Source organism: Cynara cardunculus, unplaced genomic scaffold (assembly GCF_001531365.2).
Source record: "Cynara cardunculus var. scolymus isolate 2C unplaced genomic scaffold, CcrdV1 Un_Scaffold_7324, whole genome shotgun sequence".
In the NCBI taxonomy this organism is placed as follows: Eukaryota; Viridiplantae; Streptophyta; class Magnoliopsida; order Asterales; family Asteraceae; genus Cynara; species Cynara cardunculus.
Genome location: NW_020203488.1, coordinates 3,122 through 19,574, shown reverse-complemented (window position 1 = coordinate 19,574; position 16,453 = coordinate 3,122). Strand labels below are relative to the sequence as shown.

General features: G+C 36.4%; 1 protein-coding gene across 3 annotated transcripts; it reads left to right on the top strand.

Moving 5' to 3' along the window:
* Positions 1-5,763: 5,763 nt before the first annotated feature.
* LOC112504913 (probable protein phosphatase 2C 22) lies at positions 5,764-15,977 on the top strand. 3 transcript variants are annotated; one of them, XM_025108869.1, is made up of 5 exons: positions 5,764-6,190; positions 9,607-9,813; positions 13,840-14,051; positions 15,225-15,801; positions 15,877-15,977. In XM_025108869.1, the coding sequence occupies exons 1-4, from the start codon at positions 5,999-6,001 to the stop codon at positions 15,787-15,789; spliced, it is 1,176 nt and encodes a 391-aa protein (XP_024964637.1). In that variant the 5' UTR covers positions 5,764-5,998; the 3' UTR covers positions 15,790-15,801; positions 15,877-15,977. The 3 variants fall into 3 exon arrangements, with proteins under 3 accessions (XP_024964637.1, XP_024964636.1, XP_024964638.1); XM_025108868.1 differs by having other exon boundaries at positions 15,225-15,977; XM_025108870.1 differs by having other exon boundaries at positions 6,103-6,190; positions 9,596-9,813; positions 15,225-15,977.
* Positions 15,978-16,453: the final 476 nt, after the last annotated feature.

The window sequence follows — 16,453 nt, the reverse complement described above, 5'->3', positions numbered from 1 at the left end:
ATAGAGAAGATCAATACAGATTTTACAAGACTGTTTACGGAAAGATAAGGTAATGAAAACCTATCTAAACAATCTTTGGTTACACACAGAGTTTTAGCAAATACAAGAAAGGAGATTGCTAAAAGGAGAATCCTTTACTTAAGCTAGAAGATGCTTGAAGTAAGAATAGGGTTAGAGAGAGATGTGCGCTCTCTGCATGGAGAAGAAACACTTCTATTTATACCCAGTGCATTAAATGTTCATTTAATGCAATATGGTAGGTTTAGAATGCGTGTCAAGCCTTAAGAGGAAGGCTTGTCCTTTGCTACAGTGAATAGTACAAAAGCACTATTTTCTGAACAGACATCCTTGCCTAAAGTTGGTGGACAAAGAGTCGASTAATCGGCTCCGTACCGTACTAACTTTTGCAAGGGTATGGGTTTGTCCTTTGTGTGCATAAGGACAAGACAACAACAATCGTGCTAAGCAAGTTTCCTTTGATCGCTGAATGCTGGAATGACCTGGAGGTCTCATCATCATTCGTTGAAGCTATAGCAGTCTTCACACATATGTAGACAGGCTTGTAATCACTGAATACCGCTTCAAATCACGTACTTGCCAGTCTCTAATATTCAGTTTTAGTCTTCAACGTTCGCTGAAAGATCTTTGGTGTGAGTGTTGTCTTCTTGAAGTATTGCTGTCTCTGATGAATTTACAATACAAGTTCTTCAGCGATCACTGAACATACTCAATGAGGATCGCTGGAACTGAAAATACAGAAACACAAATACAACGTGAAAGGAAAAAGGGATTATCATCAAATCACTGAGAGAGAGGATCAACAAAAACGTACACACCGATCACTATTTTAACACACAAACGCAAGATTTTGAAAGATTTTTGGATCAAATTCAAGAAAAAAATAAGAACATGAAGAATAACAAAAAAATTCAGAAACTTTTCTCCAAAATTCTTCAAAAGTAATGATTTCTTCTTCTTGATTTTGATGGACTCTTGCTCTGATACCAATTGAGAGTCCAATATGATCAATCTTCAAGTTAATCTTTAACAATCCATGGCAGATTTATGTAAGAACATTCAAGAACATTAAGGAGATGATGAGAGAAAAAGTCAATATGGTCAAAGCTTGTAAATCTCTCAAATGTTTACGTATTATTACAATGAATCTCTTCCACAAATTACAAAGAATAAACCCTTTATATATGGTCAAAGTTGAAAGCCTAGTCAAAGTCAAACTTACTATACAAAGTCAAACACGATGTCTATTTTAATTATAAACAATTTGAAGCATTCAGCGATCAAAAGAAGCTTGTTGAGCACGATTGTGTTTGTCTTGTCCTTCCACACACAAAGAACAAACTCATACCCTTTCTGGACTATAGTACAGTTCGGAGCCGATTAGTTGACAACTCTATGAAAGGATGTCTGCTCATGGATAGCCTTTTGTACTATTCATTGTAGCAAAGAACAAGTCTTTCTCTAAAGGCTTGACGCGTGTTCAAACCCTACTCCATTACATTAAATGTGCATTTAATGTAATGGGTATAAATAGATGTGTTCTATCTCCATGCAGTGATACTCTACACTCTTACTCTTCTTACGTTCATATGTGAAAGAACACACATCTAAGAACACAATACGCTCATCTTCAAGAGCAAGTTAGAATCCTTTTTTGTATTCTAAAATAGTTCTTCTAAGTCTTTTACAACAAATCTTTTCTTCATTTGCTAAGAACTAGTGTGTAACTTTAGATTGTTTAGATAGGTTTTATTTACCTTATTTTTCGAAAAACTATCTTGTAAAATCTGTATTGATATTTTTTTTATCAATATATATTTTAAATTTGAAAAGTTTACTGTGTTTGTATTCATCCTCCCGCTTCTACAAAATGTTTTATAACATCTTGTAGACCCTAACGGGACCAACAATGGTCAACGACGGAGATCTGCGAAAATTGATTTTTTTGGAAAACCTTTTAAAAGATTTAGTTAAAAGGGTCAGTGACTCATCAAACGTTGCAAGATCAGAATCTGACAAGTCCTTAGAGTTACTGGTGTCTAACTCCGTTAAATAAAAAGAAGAAACATGAGGATTAGAGAAGGATAGAAGATCAGCTGAAGAATCCTCAGAGATCAAAGCTAATTGAGTGCTTTTCATTTCTCTGGAATCTTTAATGAGATTTCTCTTCAGCTGGTGAGATTGCTCATGATTAAGCAATATCCCATAAACAGAACTAAGAGAGAGAGAGAGGGCATATCATTGGACATTTAAGTATCCCAAGATTCTGGTAAGCATTCCAGGAATTTTGTCAATGTCGCAGAGTTGGAATATTCTCTTCCAACAGTCCTCAAGTCGATAAGGAGGCAGTTAAAGCGCTGATGTACTTTAGATAACGATTCATTCTTTCCATAGAGAAAACTTTCATATTGTCTTACTAAATTTATTTTCCTCGACTCTTGTACTTGAGAAGTACCTTCATATTGAACACAAAGTGTGTCCCACATGGTTTTCGAGGTTCTTAGTTCCATCATAGAATGATAAACCTCATTAGAAAGAGACATGGCTATTATAGATCTCGTACGAGTATCTATAACCACTTTCTTCTTGTCTTCATCACTCCATTGATGAGAGATCTTTGGAATCTGTCGTTCAGGAATCGCGGCAGTCGTAGCAGTTTCAAGAACCACCGGAGATATAACATATGAAACATATGGTCCATTCTCTATATAGTGTGGAATTTCAGGATCCACACCTTCCAAGAAGAGAGACATCCGATTCTTCCAGAGACTGAAGTTATCTCTAATGAATCGAGTTGGTTTGGCAAGAGAGACATTTCGTGAAAGTTTGTGTTAGTGTTTTGTAAAGCCATTTGAAAAGCAATAAATTATCTAGAGACAAAGAAGAGATAATAAAATGCAGAAAAACAACAAAACAAGACGAGAAGCAAACACTGCTCTGATACCGCTTGTTGGTCCAGCCGGATCTACAAGAGTGTAGAGGTGATCAGTTTGTAAAAGGGGGGATGAATTTCAACACAGTAACTTTCACTTTTAAATATATATATATATATATATATATATATATATTGATAAAGAAAGATCAATACAGATTTTTACAGATAGTTTGCGGAATAGAAAAGGTAAAGAAAACCTATCTAAAACAATCTAGAAATACACACAGATACACTTAGCAAATATAAGAGATTTGCCGCAATAAATAAGGTAGAGATGTATTCTTCTTGGGTATGTGTCTTAGAATTTTATAGCGTTTGTGTGTGCATGAGTGAAGAGAGCACTTAGTTATTTATACCCATTGCATTAAATGCAATTCAGAAGAGGCAGAACACGTGTTAAGCTTTTAGAAGAAAACTTGTCCTTTGCTATAGTGAATAGTACTATTGTCTATTCATGAACATACATCCTTTCATGGAATTGGTAGGCACTAGAGTCGACCAAACGGCTCCGTGCAGTACGATACTCTTGAGAGGGTATGGGTTTATCCTTTGTGTGTGGATGGACAAGACAAAAACAATCATGCATGGAAAGCTTCATTTGATCACTGAATGCTGTAATAACGCTGGAGGTTTCTTCAGCATTCACTGAGGCTTGTGCAGTCTTCACACATATGTTGACCAGGTTGTAATCACTGAGTACCGCTTCAGATCATGAACGCACTAGTCACTAATCTTCAGTTTCAGTCTTTGACATTCACTGAAGGTTCTTTGGTGTGAGTATTTTCTTCTTGAAGTATAGTTGTCGTTGTAGGATTACAATACATGTTTTAGCGATCACTAAACAAACTTAGTGATGATTGTTGAAACTGAATAGACAGAAACATAATACTTCGATAGGTAAAAGGGATTATCATCAAATCAATGAGAGAGATGATCAACATTCATAGGGTCAAGGCAATCCAACAAAATAAATCAAAGCACACTAAAGCCACATCACCCTATTAGCAATCAAATAGTATATAAGAGCAATTGCTAGTAACAAATACAACAATATGTGTTCAAGGCTGACTTCACATGCATCAGATATAAAGAAACAGTTGCATGAAACTTCTACTTGGAAGCAATTTAATTACAAGGCAAAGGATTGAATACATTATAGAAAAACCACAACCATGAAAAGATAAAATAACTCATATAGTAAATCCTTCTATTATAAAACAAGATCAGAAACTGTTATCCTTAAATCAAACAAAAATGAAAAACATATCTAGTATCAAAATCTGAAAATCCTAATTGACATGTTGTCTAAAAAAGTTAAACAACGCAACGTCATGTGCCAACAATTTGTATTCAATCGATCGATTTGAGATTCAATTAAGTAGATGAAAATGAGATAACAAATGGTTAAAAAAATAAAGAAATTTCACAATTTAGATAAAGTATTTGCATCTGTAAACTATAAAACACTTGTGTTTGTAGTTCGACCAATTTAAAAGATGAAGTTCAAATAATAACCCCAATATTACTCACTGGATAATTCATAGAGTCCCTAAGATAGCTGCATTGTCATTCTCTTTAAAATTAAAAGACTCCCTCCACATACTTGCCAACATGGTTGCAAAATATAAACATATCCTAAGTCACATCCAGTATATAAATAGTGAAGTTGCCAACTGGATTTACAAAAAAAAAATGCATGGATCCTGTTTGGTCAATAGACTGTAAAAAAATCTATGCACATTAATTATGGTTAGATTTATAAAACCCTTAATTGAGCTACGTATTTTGCTGGCGATTTGAAGAAAAGGAACCTATTGGCAATATCAATCAATGCCCCCAAAATAAGTAAAAAAAGGTTTTTAAATGTATCATCAAGAAATATACATCTACCAGTTCTGTTAATCACATTTAAGACAACATTAGTCCAACTCATTATTTAGGGACTTTCAACAAATACTTGGTAAGCAATACAAGTAACAAAAGAATAAACTACAAAACCTATGATTTCGCAGAGGAATTGAAACCCCCAACTTGATCACATGTTAAGAAACCTAATATTAGCCGACTATTGGACAACTGAAATCGATGTTACAAACAAAACTTAGAAAAGTGAGAATGCATACCCATTGAAGCTCCTGTATATATAAACCCATATCGTTCCATACAAAGATTCTAGTCTCGAAGAAAACATTATGTAGAAAGGTTAGAGATGTAGAAAGCCAACGATGGAAACCCAAGTTTGAAATTCAAATTGTAGTCTTGGGAGCATGAATCATTGTCTTGGTAGCCAAAATCGATTTCTTGGAAGCGAAAATCACATAGGGAGCATAATTACATGGAGTATGAATCTCAATAATATAAGAGATTAAAGGTTTGAGTTGTATATTATCCTTGTAATGTTGTAATTTAAAAATTGACGTCTAAAATTCTATAAATTATTTTTAAGACTTTTGATTAAATATTATCATTAATAACAATTAATGAAACTTGAGCAAACCATGCTTCCGATTGTTGTATAATATACTTCAAATATTGTGAAATTTGTAAGTATATAACCTTCAATAAAGTTTTAATTAAATTGATAACATGTGTAAACTCACTTTTTTCTTTTAAGTTTTAACACACCAAATATTGTTCCTAATATTTTCAGAAATAATGCACGAAAATGTGCAATTTATGCTCTAGTCCAATTCACGAGAGAGAACACGTGGAGCCAAGAAAAGAACACGTGTATGACCGATGCGTCGTCGTTTCTTGATTCCAACGGCATTTCCAATTTCGTGTCGTAGTCGCAGTCTCCACCACAGACATCGGTTTTTGTTTCTCTACCGAGATCCTACGCCATAATCCCGCTAAAACCCTAAAACAGAGCCCCCAGATACAAATCTAGCTAATTTTGAATCTCGTTATACCCAATTTTTGCTATACATCTAGCAGAACACAGTCATAAATTTTGTCATAATATAATTTGGCAAGTTTCTGGAGATAGCTAGGGTTTTAATTTTAGAAAAAGTTTGGGGGAGGATTAAGAAGTGATGGTTGAGGATGAAAATGGAAGGAATTAAAAAAGTTATGATTTTAGATAGTCGAGAAAATGGGAGTTCATCGTCATCAGCAGACGGCAAACCTCCCAATCCACTCTCTACCACCCCAGGTTATCGCCGGAGCTTCAGTGGTCCAGGTGACGTTGGAGATTCTTCGTCGATTAAGAAGTCTCTCGTTCGTCACCCATCTCTGGTAAGCTTTTCATGAATTTGGGGGATTTAATGATTGCATTTGTGCAATTTTTTTGCATTTTTGTTATTTTAGAATGTGATCTATAAATTAGATCTTACTTTTAAGATTTGCGGAGTTTGTGAGTTACAATTAAATTATCCTTCTTCGTGCCGCTAAATAGATAGAGTTTGACTTGCAGTTGGGAAGTGCCACATTTCAACTGAAAATTTACCTTCTAGAGAAAATTGATGGGTGCATTACAGTTTATTAGCAAATGCGTTCATTGTTGAATTTTGAAACGTGACTATTTGATGTCTTTATGTAAAATATGGATATAGTTTTGTTTTCAGGCCAACAATTTTGTTGCTTGTGTAGAAATGAGAAGTTGTTAAACATCATATTGCATATATGATTCCTCATTGTGGATGCTATTGCCAGTTTGACCCTTGTATCTGTAATGTTGCTACTTGGAACTAGGAAACACAGGTTATTTGTTGATTTAATCTTTGACATTTGTGTCTGTAGTGTTGAAGCACTCTTATTTAAAATACAGCTCTCTGCCCTCAGGAATGCTATTGAATCATACAATGAATTGACAATTCTGTTTGACATAAACATTATGTTTGTTTTACTTGTGGTCATCTCTTCTACTTGTGCTTAAATTTTCATTGTCTTCCAATCCATACTCTACCATGGCATCAATCCAACTCTATCAAGTAAAATGCCCACCAAAATGGACCACTTCTTTGGCCTAGTTTGTTTCACCGTGATACATTTTCTTTGGAAACTACTTGTCTTGTGAAAGCCTTTCTACATTTTTTTAATTCTCATTCGTTTTCCAGTGTTTCCGTTTCCAAATAAACAAAGCTAATCATGTTTTTTGTTGCCAATAAACCTCGCTATAGTTCTGATAGCAGTCCTCGTTGTTTTGGCAGTGTTTGGTCTTTCAAGATGAACGAAGCTAGTTATGTAGTTGTAAGAAAAAACTCACCGTAGCTCACTTCAGCCCGTTTTTGGCATTGTGTAGAGTTCCAGTGTGGATGCCAGCAGTCAGATGTGTGGAAATCAGTAGTGATCACGGGAAATTGTTGTGTCTCCTACTTTTACTTGCTCATTTCCATTAATCACACCTAGTTTTGGAGTCCACAAAGAATATTTTGTCCAACATTTTAGCATGTCAAATCCCTGGAAAATTGTATTCTGGAAACTATCTATGCTTGAATGAACAAAATCTTTATGAATTTCAGTTCACATGCAACCAGTATCTGTGAACGTGGTGCTCACTTGGCTCCTGTTCCGTGGATCATGTAATAACTTGATATAAGTTAACTAGACTTTCCCTGCTTTCTTTAAAACAACATTTGATGGAGAACTGTTTTGAGTGGAATTGAGGAAATATCTTTTTTTTGTGATGTTGGTCACCAGATGCTTTAAATGGGACTACATGTAAATGGATGAGAGCTTATAGATGGTTGTGATCAGTTTCTTGGCAGCCATATTTAAGAGCATTTATGTTTGTTGAGCTTTAATGCATACAATATTATGGAGCCTCCATATATTGTATATCTATGGTTTGATGAAGTGGATATTTATGTTTTCTGATGCGAACCTCACCTAGAGTGACAGAACCAACAACAAAAAGGTTTCTCCAAAATCATTCTAGGATCAGATTTTGGATGGAAATTATTGACCTGTTGTTACGTCAAACAAGAACCTTGGTATAGGAGACCACGACCTGATGTTAATTGCGTAAGAAGAACCTCATATTTAGGAAGATGCCATAGACAGGCGAAAATCCGTTTGATAAGTCGAAGATGAACATCAGGGAAAATTCCGATAAGGTCAATTGGTTTTACAAAGAACCAAGAGGATTCTCTCAAATTTTTGAATAATGATCTACCTTCTCGTAACTTAGAAAACCCTTTAAGTAGAACTAAAATTCGTGGCTAAGGGTTATAGGGCCGCATTTAGGTCAATAGAAGTTAATAAACTTTGAAAATAGGAGAAATTAAAGTCTTGGCATGCAAGCCTTACAATCATACCCCAAAACATTGCAAAATGTGTTTCTGTAAACTTACTGAATTATAATTAGGCTTGACCGCATTCTTCTAGAAGTCGAATCATGTTGATGTGTCTTTGTTGAACGGGTGGATTATGCTCAGTGGGTGTCCACGTATTTACTTGGGCCCAAACCTCATGAATCAAGCAATTGACTACATCTTTAAACTTTGTTGCCCGTTCTCTAGTAACCAGAAAATGGAACTACTGCCAGATCCCATAACGTTGTGCTATAGTTTGCATCATTTTTCTCCTTGGAAGGTTCTATTAAGTTGGTGAATTGAGTTTGTAGAGAGTTGTTAGAAAGATTGATAACTGTATTTACCTTCCCCTTTGTGCGGGCACTTGGCAAAAATGTCTCTGCTTGTTAAACACACTGAAGCAACAACAGGTGGAACATACCTCTATCAGGAGCAATTAGCTCCCATTTCTTGTGAAGCACCTTAACTTCATTACTAACATTTTTTAACTTTCTGACAAGTTGAAATGCTAACAAAGAAGCCACAGTTTTAAAGTAGATGACTACTGTTGGTAGATACCTATACTTATTAACAGTTGTGGGAAGTCGTGTATCAGGAAACCTTGCATCTATAGAAGACGTTAGTGTTAAAAGTTGATCCGAACGATATGTCCAAACATGTACTAGGTACTGGAGACACGATGAATGTTTATTCAAATATTTCATATGGGAGCATGATAACAACTCTTGGTTAGCCTACACTTGTTTTAATTTGGAGGAAGACATGTGCAGAAACTGTTTAAATGAGTATATATATCTACAGTTATATCTGCATGCATCTATTAGCATGTATCTGTTCTTTTTTTAAGTATACAATATTTATACACGGCAAATGAAACACAAACACGCTTCATCTTTTGTGAGGTTGGAACCCTTGACCTCTAGAAAGGTTGGGTTACTTGATACCGCTGGCTAAAGGCCCTTTTGGTATGTGTCTGTTCTTTCTGGCATGCAAGTAACCTCTTCTATATGCCTGTCTTATGTATGAGATTGCTGATGTTCATAATATTGGATATAAAATTGATCCTTGAAATCTCCATAATACTGGCTGTTATGAGTATTACAATTTATGACTATAGGATAATTAAACATTTTACTATTTATGACTATAGGATAGTTAAATAATTAAGTAATATATAGATCCTGTAATTTATGGTCATGAAGTATATTTTGATTGCAAATTCATCTGGTTTCAAGATGCATCTTTGCGTGAGTTATTCAAGTGTCTTACTGTATGTGGATGCTGTTATCAAATACATATTATAAAATTGGTTGAACCAAAAAAGCACGAGTTTTTGTGTCAAGTCAATGGGTAATATATTTGTGCTCTGTGTATGGATTTTGACCAGAACTTATATAGGTGAGGACAAGGATGTCAGATGCATCTGTTGAACCAACACTGAATCCAGAAGATTATAAAGCTGAGTTTGTTCCATTTATCCGGTCAGGAGCATGGGCAGACATGGGGGTACGTGGCAGCATGGAGGATGTATTTATCCGTGCTGACAGTTTTGTGCACGACTATGGCGGGAAGAATCCTATTGAAGGACCCGGTGCCTTTTATGCGGTGCGTTCTCTGTCATGGTTCGTTACTGTTTCTTTTTCAAAAATTAGTTTCTTCCTTGACTGGTGGTTATAGTCGAGCACTGAAGCTACAAGCATTCGTGTTTACGTATTGACTAAATGGTTTAACCTTGTGTTTAAGTTGTTATTTTCTTGTCGGCTAAGAATATAGTTGAGCAATAAATTGAAGAATGCCTTAAAGCATGACAGGAAGTCAAACACGAGGCCACATAATTCTGAGGTACTCTTTTGTGGCCAACAAGCTGGTTTTTACAAGCTCTTAAGCCATGTCTACAAGCCTCTAGGTTCTATCATCACTACTATGATGGACTAAAATAAGTAAAGCTTATGGGATATGGTACTATTCTACATCTATTGTATTCAACAGTCTCCTATTGATCTGATGCAGCTGTTTGACACTACCTTCTGTGATTGAAACAACCTATTAAAAACAATAACATAAATATGGAATACTTTGGTTATCTACCCAAGATCACTGCATCAAATGACACTGGTGCACAGGCGTAGCTTACCTTGATGGTCAAAGTAGATAGAGGGCAGTCAAATAAGAAGGGGATAGGTCCAGGTCATTTTCAATGTCTATTATACTGGAGTTATATGACCAACCTAGAAATGATTCCAACTCATCTTATCTATGGTCATAAGCAAGATATTGACTCCTAAAAGTATTTCATTGGAAATGATGTGGAGTTGGTTTCTCATATTTAGTGAAATTAACAGAGTTCTTGTGGATTTGAACTCATTACTAGCTTTTCATGGACCAAGACGATTTGTTTTATAATGATTTGGCTTAAATACTGAGGACCTGCAGTTGCAAGATTGATGTGTTACAGATGTAACCCTTAAAGGTATTTCTAGAATATGGGTTGTGCTATTGTGGACACTGGAACATGATTCGTCTTATTTACTCCAATCACATGTCAGGAATTCTTTTTGTGGTTTATACTTCTAATTTAAAGGGGTAAGAGGATCTCCAACAGCTATGCTAAAATAGGAAAAGAGGGATTTTAGTAATTCTTTTGTTCCAACAGTATCTTGTATGCTAAAATAGAGAAAAGACTAGAGAGATTGTAAAAATCTCTAATTTTAGAGAAATCTCTAAATAGAGAGAGAAATTATTATTTTAATACTTTCCACCAATAAGAGGTATATATAATAAATGTTTAAGAGAGAGAAATAATATTTTATTAAATGTATCGAATATTTTAATAATATAATTAATGTTGAATGCTAAAATAGAGTAGCTGTTGAGTTGAATGTATTTTCTTTTAGAGATTTTAACCTTTAATACTCTATTTTAGAGAAAATATAGGCATAGGTGGTGGAGATGCTCTAAGGGCTGGATATGAAACGCAGAACAGATCTGCTTCTTGGCTGAGGTGATTAGTCATTATACTGTTTGCAACCACAGGATATTTGCAAGGTGAAAGATTTTGTGAAAGCTCCGTTGAGTCGAGCATGAGAGAGACGGATGGTAGCCAAGTGTTGGTGTAGAAACCTAGGAAATTTCTGACGGATTCACTTTACAAGCTAAATCAATTGTACCCGTATGTGTAGACCTTTTCTCTACCCCAAAGGGTAGAGAAACTGTTCCTGTGAAGATCTCTGGCTTGTGAAAAAGTTTTGTAGAGACACCTTCTGTGAAAAAGTTATTTTTTAAAAGTTGTGGGTATTTTTGACAAGACACCGGAGAGCATAAGGCATAGGAGAGAAGTACTAGAAAAGAGTGTGCAAGCACGTGAAATGGTAACAGGAGCAGTAAGATCATATTCCAGAATCAAATTCCTAAAACACCAAACCTTGCAAAATGAGGTACTAGGACCGGATCTCTTTACTCCAATCATGCCAGGACCTTGTTGTTTGTCTTTCTGATGGATTCACTTTAATAACCAATTGGAGGATCAGAGAGGAAGGGAAAACTAAGTGAGTAAGAATGTAGCGTTGAGTACTTTGCAACTATGTTAAGGTGGTACACTCGTCACTAAATCAATATTTTTCTTTTTGTTTGGGAGGGGGGGGGGTTACTCAAGTCTGAAGGGTCCAAAGTCATCTGGAAGACTGGAAGTTTTGAGTGTCCTAGTCATCATCCATTAATGTGGAAGGGAGGCCAAATTTATGGAGTTCAAAGTTGTATGCACACCAAAGGGAGAAAATTTATTGATGGCTGAGGTCCATGGTGCTGAACCTCACACTTTAGTTGCTGGGAAAAGTTGATCTAATTAGGTGGTAGATGGAGTAGAACAAGTTTTTATACTTCTAATAGCTCTATGATTTCTTGGTAAACTTATTGATCTAGGGAGCTCAAGATGCTTTACCACTTGATTGATATTTTCAATTCTAGTTGGATTGGCATAACTTTTTGATGCAACCAATTGATTGGTGATAATATACAAGAGGATGGATAGGTATGGACCAGGGTTGGGAATTTCAGCGGATCATAATTTATATATTGTTGACACATGTCTGAGTCTACGTGGCATGAGTTCTTCAGAAGGCTGCTGTGTCACTGTATTCGCCACTTTGACTGATTTTCTGCTGATGCTTGTCAAACACTTCTTAGGGCCGTTTAGCCAATTGCTTACCCGGTAAGCGCTTACCTATAGGAGTCAACACTACAATTTATTTTGATGCTTAAGATTTTAGTATATCAAAACATATCGAATGCAACAATTTAGTGGGTAAGCGCTTACCTAGGTAAGAGTCGTCATCCTCACTTACCGGGTAAGACTCTCCATCATTCTCATCGCTCTTACCCGGTAAGATTCTTGACCCTTCTCATGTTCATCCTATGAGAAAATTTATTCGGTAAGTACTTACCAAGTAAGTGTTTAGTAAACGGCCCCTTAGTCATGTTGCAAATTTCTATAGTCTATACACTTGGACTCTTCCCTAAGATGAAATTCTCTCATTGTTTCATTTGGTGTCTAGACACTTCCTGGATTCCATTGACACATCAACCCGAGCCTGTACCTATATTGAAGAAACTCTAGCATTTAGGGCTACTAAGGGGCTGTTTACCAAACGCCTACCGAGTAAGCGCTTAAATGCAAGATTCACCAGTCTCACTTACCTTATTGAGTATTATTCTCGGCCATTGAAATGGATTGTTGATAAGCGTCTTTTACCCGGTAAGTGCTTACTGGGTAAGAGTCTTCTCCCTCAGTTACGAGGTAAGATTCTTTGTCCTTGCTACGCCTCTTACCAGGTAAGATTCTTGGTCCTTGCCATGCTCACCCAATAAGGGAAGTGACACCCTATAAGCGCTTACCCAGTAAGTGTTTGGTAAACGGCCCCGAAACTAAAATCCTCATCTACTTGTAGGTGGCTCATACATCGTTCTAACAGGTGTCACATAAGCTGAGTTCATTTTTTCACCAGATATTCTTAAACGTAGTGTTTGATAAAGTATTAAAGTTTAATTGGAAAAGTTATACATCCCACAATTAGATTTGCTTATATAACCTAATGAAGTGCATGCATCTTAAAAAATGAAATAGGTGATTGATAATTGGAAAATGTTAAAAATAAGAAACAGAATCATGTTTGCTTCTTCATTAAGACACATAAAATGTAAGTACAAAAATAGAGTTCCATTAGTTGTTTAAAAACAACGAAAGTTCGTATTTGTGAAGGAGATTGTAATTTTTTGATTGAATGGCAAACGACTACCAAAGCTGTGATTTTTTGTCTATGAAGGGATAGGATGATATACTTCCTTTCCTTCTCTCCTTTTATTGCATAAAATTTGCTCTGTTTTTCTTTGTTCAATAATTAAATGCTCTTGACATTCCTTATTGCATTTTTCTTTCAAGAAGAGTTGTTATTCCTTTCAAGAGTCGAGCAGTCATATATTATTGGACTCAGGTGTTTGAAAACCACATGTGGCTTTTCTTTCTTTGAAGCCAGTTGTGGATTCTCTTCAATCGTTGTACGTCTTTAGGGCAAAAGTCATAATTGTTTGATGGTGTAAACATCTATATTTTTTTTCTTATACTATATGCTGTTCTAGGTTTTCGATGGACATGGAGGAAAACATGCAGCTGACTTTGCATGCTACCATTTGCCAAGATTCATCTTTGAGGATAATGACTTCCCAATGGAGATCGAGAGGGTCATTGCTGCAGCCTTTGCACACACTGACAGTGCTTTTGCAGAAGCTTGTACTTTGGATGCTGATCTTGCTTCTGGTACAACTGCATTGGCAGCTCTTGTTATTGGGAGGTTCGGTATTTTAGTTCCTAAGATTTCTAATTGCTTAATTATATGGCATACACTCTGTTTATTGGAAAATAGTAGGTCATGTCTGTGTACATTTCACCCCCTAGATCCCACCTCCGCTCACCATCTCCGGCTCTGGCCAAGATCCATCTCCGGCCACCCCACCCCACCATCCCTTTTGTAAACCTAATTCTCCGGCCGCGAGCCATCCCTCACTCGTATCCACCCCGGCACCCCTCCCCCTAACATACACCAAACCGAGCAGACCAAGACCTATCTGCGATGACCAATACCCGCCTGCAAATGGTGACGGCAACAGGTTCCTTAGCGACAGCGAGCGATGATTGACGATGATGGTAGCTTAGAGTTAGAGAGACAGAAGCGGTTTGATGTGTTTGTTTATGACGGCAACTAATGCTTAGGGTTTTTAGATTTTTGAAAGATATCAACTTTTTAGTGAAACCAATTTTTTAATCACCACAACTTTTATTAATAAAATAAACCTTTTAACTACTAAAAGACTTAATTATTAGTTGTTGAAATTTTTAATTTATTTTTTTGTTTAAATAATCTTTTCATTTAATGAAAAGTTTTAGTACTTGATCATTTTTAATTTTGTTTAGTTTCATGATATCAGATATTTTACTGAAATAATATGTAAACATTTGGTAGATTTGTGTCATTTTATAACTATTATATGATAAAATAAAGCAGTAAAAAGCATTTTAGAGGCAATCTGGATTATTTTTAACAGTTTTAGTCGAGTCCTGTTTTTGTCATACCAAACACAGGACAGACGATTTGTCCAGTCCTGTTTTAGTCATACCAAACACAGGACAGACGATTTGTCCAGTCCTGTTCTGTCCCATCGAGTTTACGCACCAAAGGCTACCTTACAAATTAGAGCTAGGGATTGCAGGTGCCCGGAGCGTAAAACATTATAATTGAGCTAAAACATGTGGGGACCCTATTTCACATCTGCACACTTCAATGTGCTAAAACATGTGGGGACCCTATTTCACATCTGCACGCTTCAATGTTTTGTCTGCACGTCTAGCAACTTCTATATCCTAGATATGTGTTGGGCCGACCTGAAAATAGGACTTTCAGTCTCTGTTTCTGTTAAGAAATTTCAGAATACACCACCCTAACATGTATATTTGCATCTGATTGCAGCTCTTTGGTGGTGGCAAATGCTGGAGACTGTAGGGCGGTTTTATGCCGCCGTGGCAAAGCAATAGAGATGTCTAGGGACCACAAACCTATCTGCATGAGAGAGAGGAAGCGTATAGAAGCTTCCGGAGGATATGTTTATGATGGTTATCTCAATGGGCAACTTAATGTTGCTCGTGCTATAGGAGACTGGCACATGGACGGGCTCAAGCATGAAGATGGTGGGCCCCTCAGTTGTGAACCTGAGTTCATGACAACGAAACTGACTGAAGAGGACGAGTTCCTCATCATAGGCTGTGATGGAATTTGGGACGTCTTCATGAGCCAAAATGCAGTCGACTTTGCTCGAAGGAAACTGCAAGAACACAATGATCCAGTTCTATGTAGCAAAGATCTGGTCAACGAGGCACTCAAGAGAAAAAGCGGAGACAACCTATCTGCTGTTGTGGTCTGCTTCCAATCTCAGCCGCCCCCGAATTTGGTGGTTCCACGGGGGAGAGTGCAGAGGAGTATTTCTGCCGAGGGTTTGAAGGAGTTGCAGAGCTTTTTGGATGGTTTGGAAACATGAGTTGATTGCACGGTATTTTTTTTTCCTCTTTCGTTTCTCCAGGACTCTTCTTTCAGTTTTCTTACTTATAGTGTTTCTTGTTGTTAGATGTCGAGAGAGAAATTTACTGTTGAACTGTAACATATGCGGGAAACATAGTTCTACCGTTGCTCCTGGAGTTTTGATATGTTATTCTGGGTTCGAATGAAGTTGTTGTCTGTCTCAAATTCAGTTAAATAATCGCATTTTGTCGTGTTAAATGCCCAATATTTTAACAGAACAACCTTTTGACATACTTCCTTTTAGACACATGACCTTTTGAGGCATTTTTCTGTTAGGTAGATTTTAATCTGTTGTAAGTTCATGCATTTAAAAAAAAATCTCTTACTCACTGCCTGAATCTTGAGATATAAATTTGTGTTTAAAGGCACAAAACATTCTTATTCATGTATTTATGAGTAATTTTGATCGACCCATGAACGTACTTTGCTTTTTAGGTACCAAAAACACTTGATATCATTCGATTTTGAGGTAACAATATTTTTACCTCTCGATGTACATCTTACTGCCCATATCTTACTTTTGCTTTTGAGTCGGATATATTAGGTTAGGTTTGGTTTAGATTTGAGCATCAAATTAAACCACATGCTCCACCGCTTGTGCGGGCCCCCGTTAAGAGCACTAA

Excerpts from the sequence above, each read along its gene's own strand:
- LOC112504913 (XM_025108869.1), top strand. The coding sequence starts at position 5,999 with ATGAAAATGGAAGGAATTAAAAAAGTTATGATTTTAGATAGTCGAGAA. Across the intron at positions 9,814-13,839 it reads GACCCGGTGCCTTTTATGCG|GTTTTCGATGGACATGGAGG; the intron begins GTGCGTTCTCTG and ends ATGCTGTTCTAG. Across the intron at positions 14,052-15,224 it reads GCAGCTCTTGTTATTGGGAG|CTCTTTGGTGGTGGCAAATG; the intron begins GTTCGGTATTTT and ends ATCTGATTGCAG.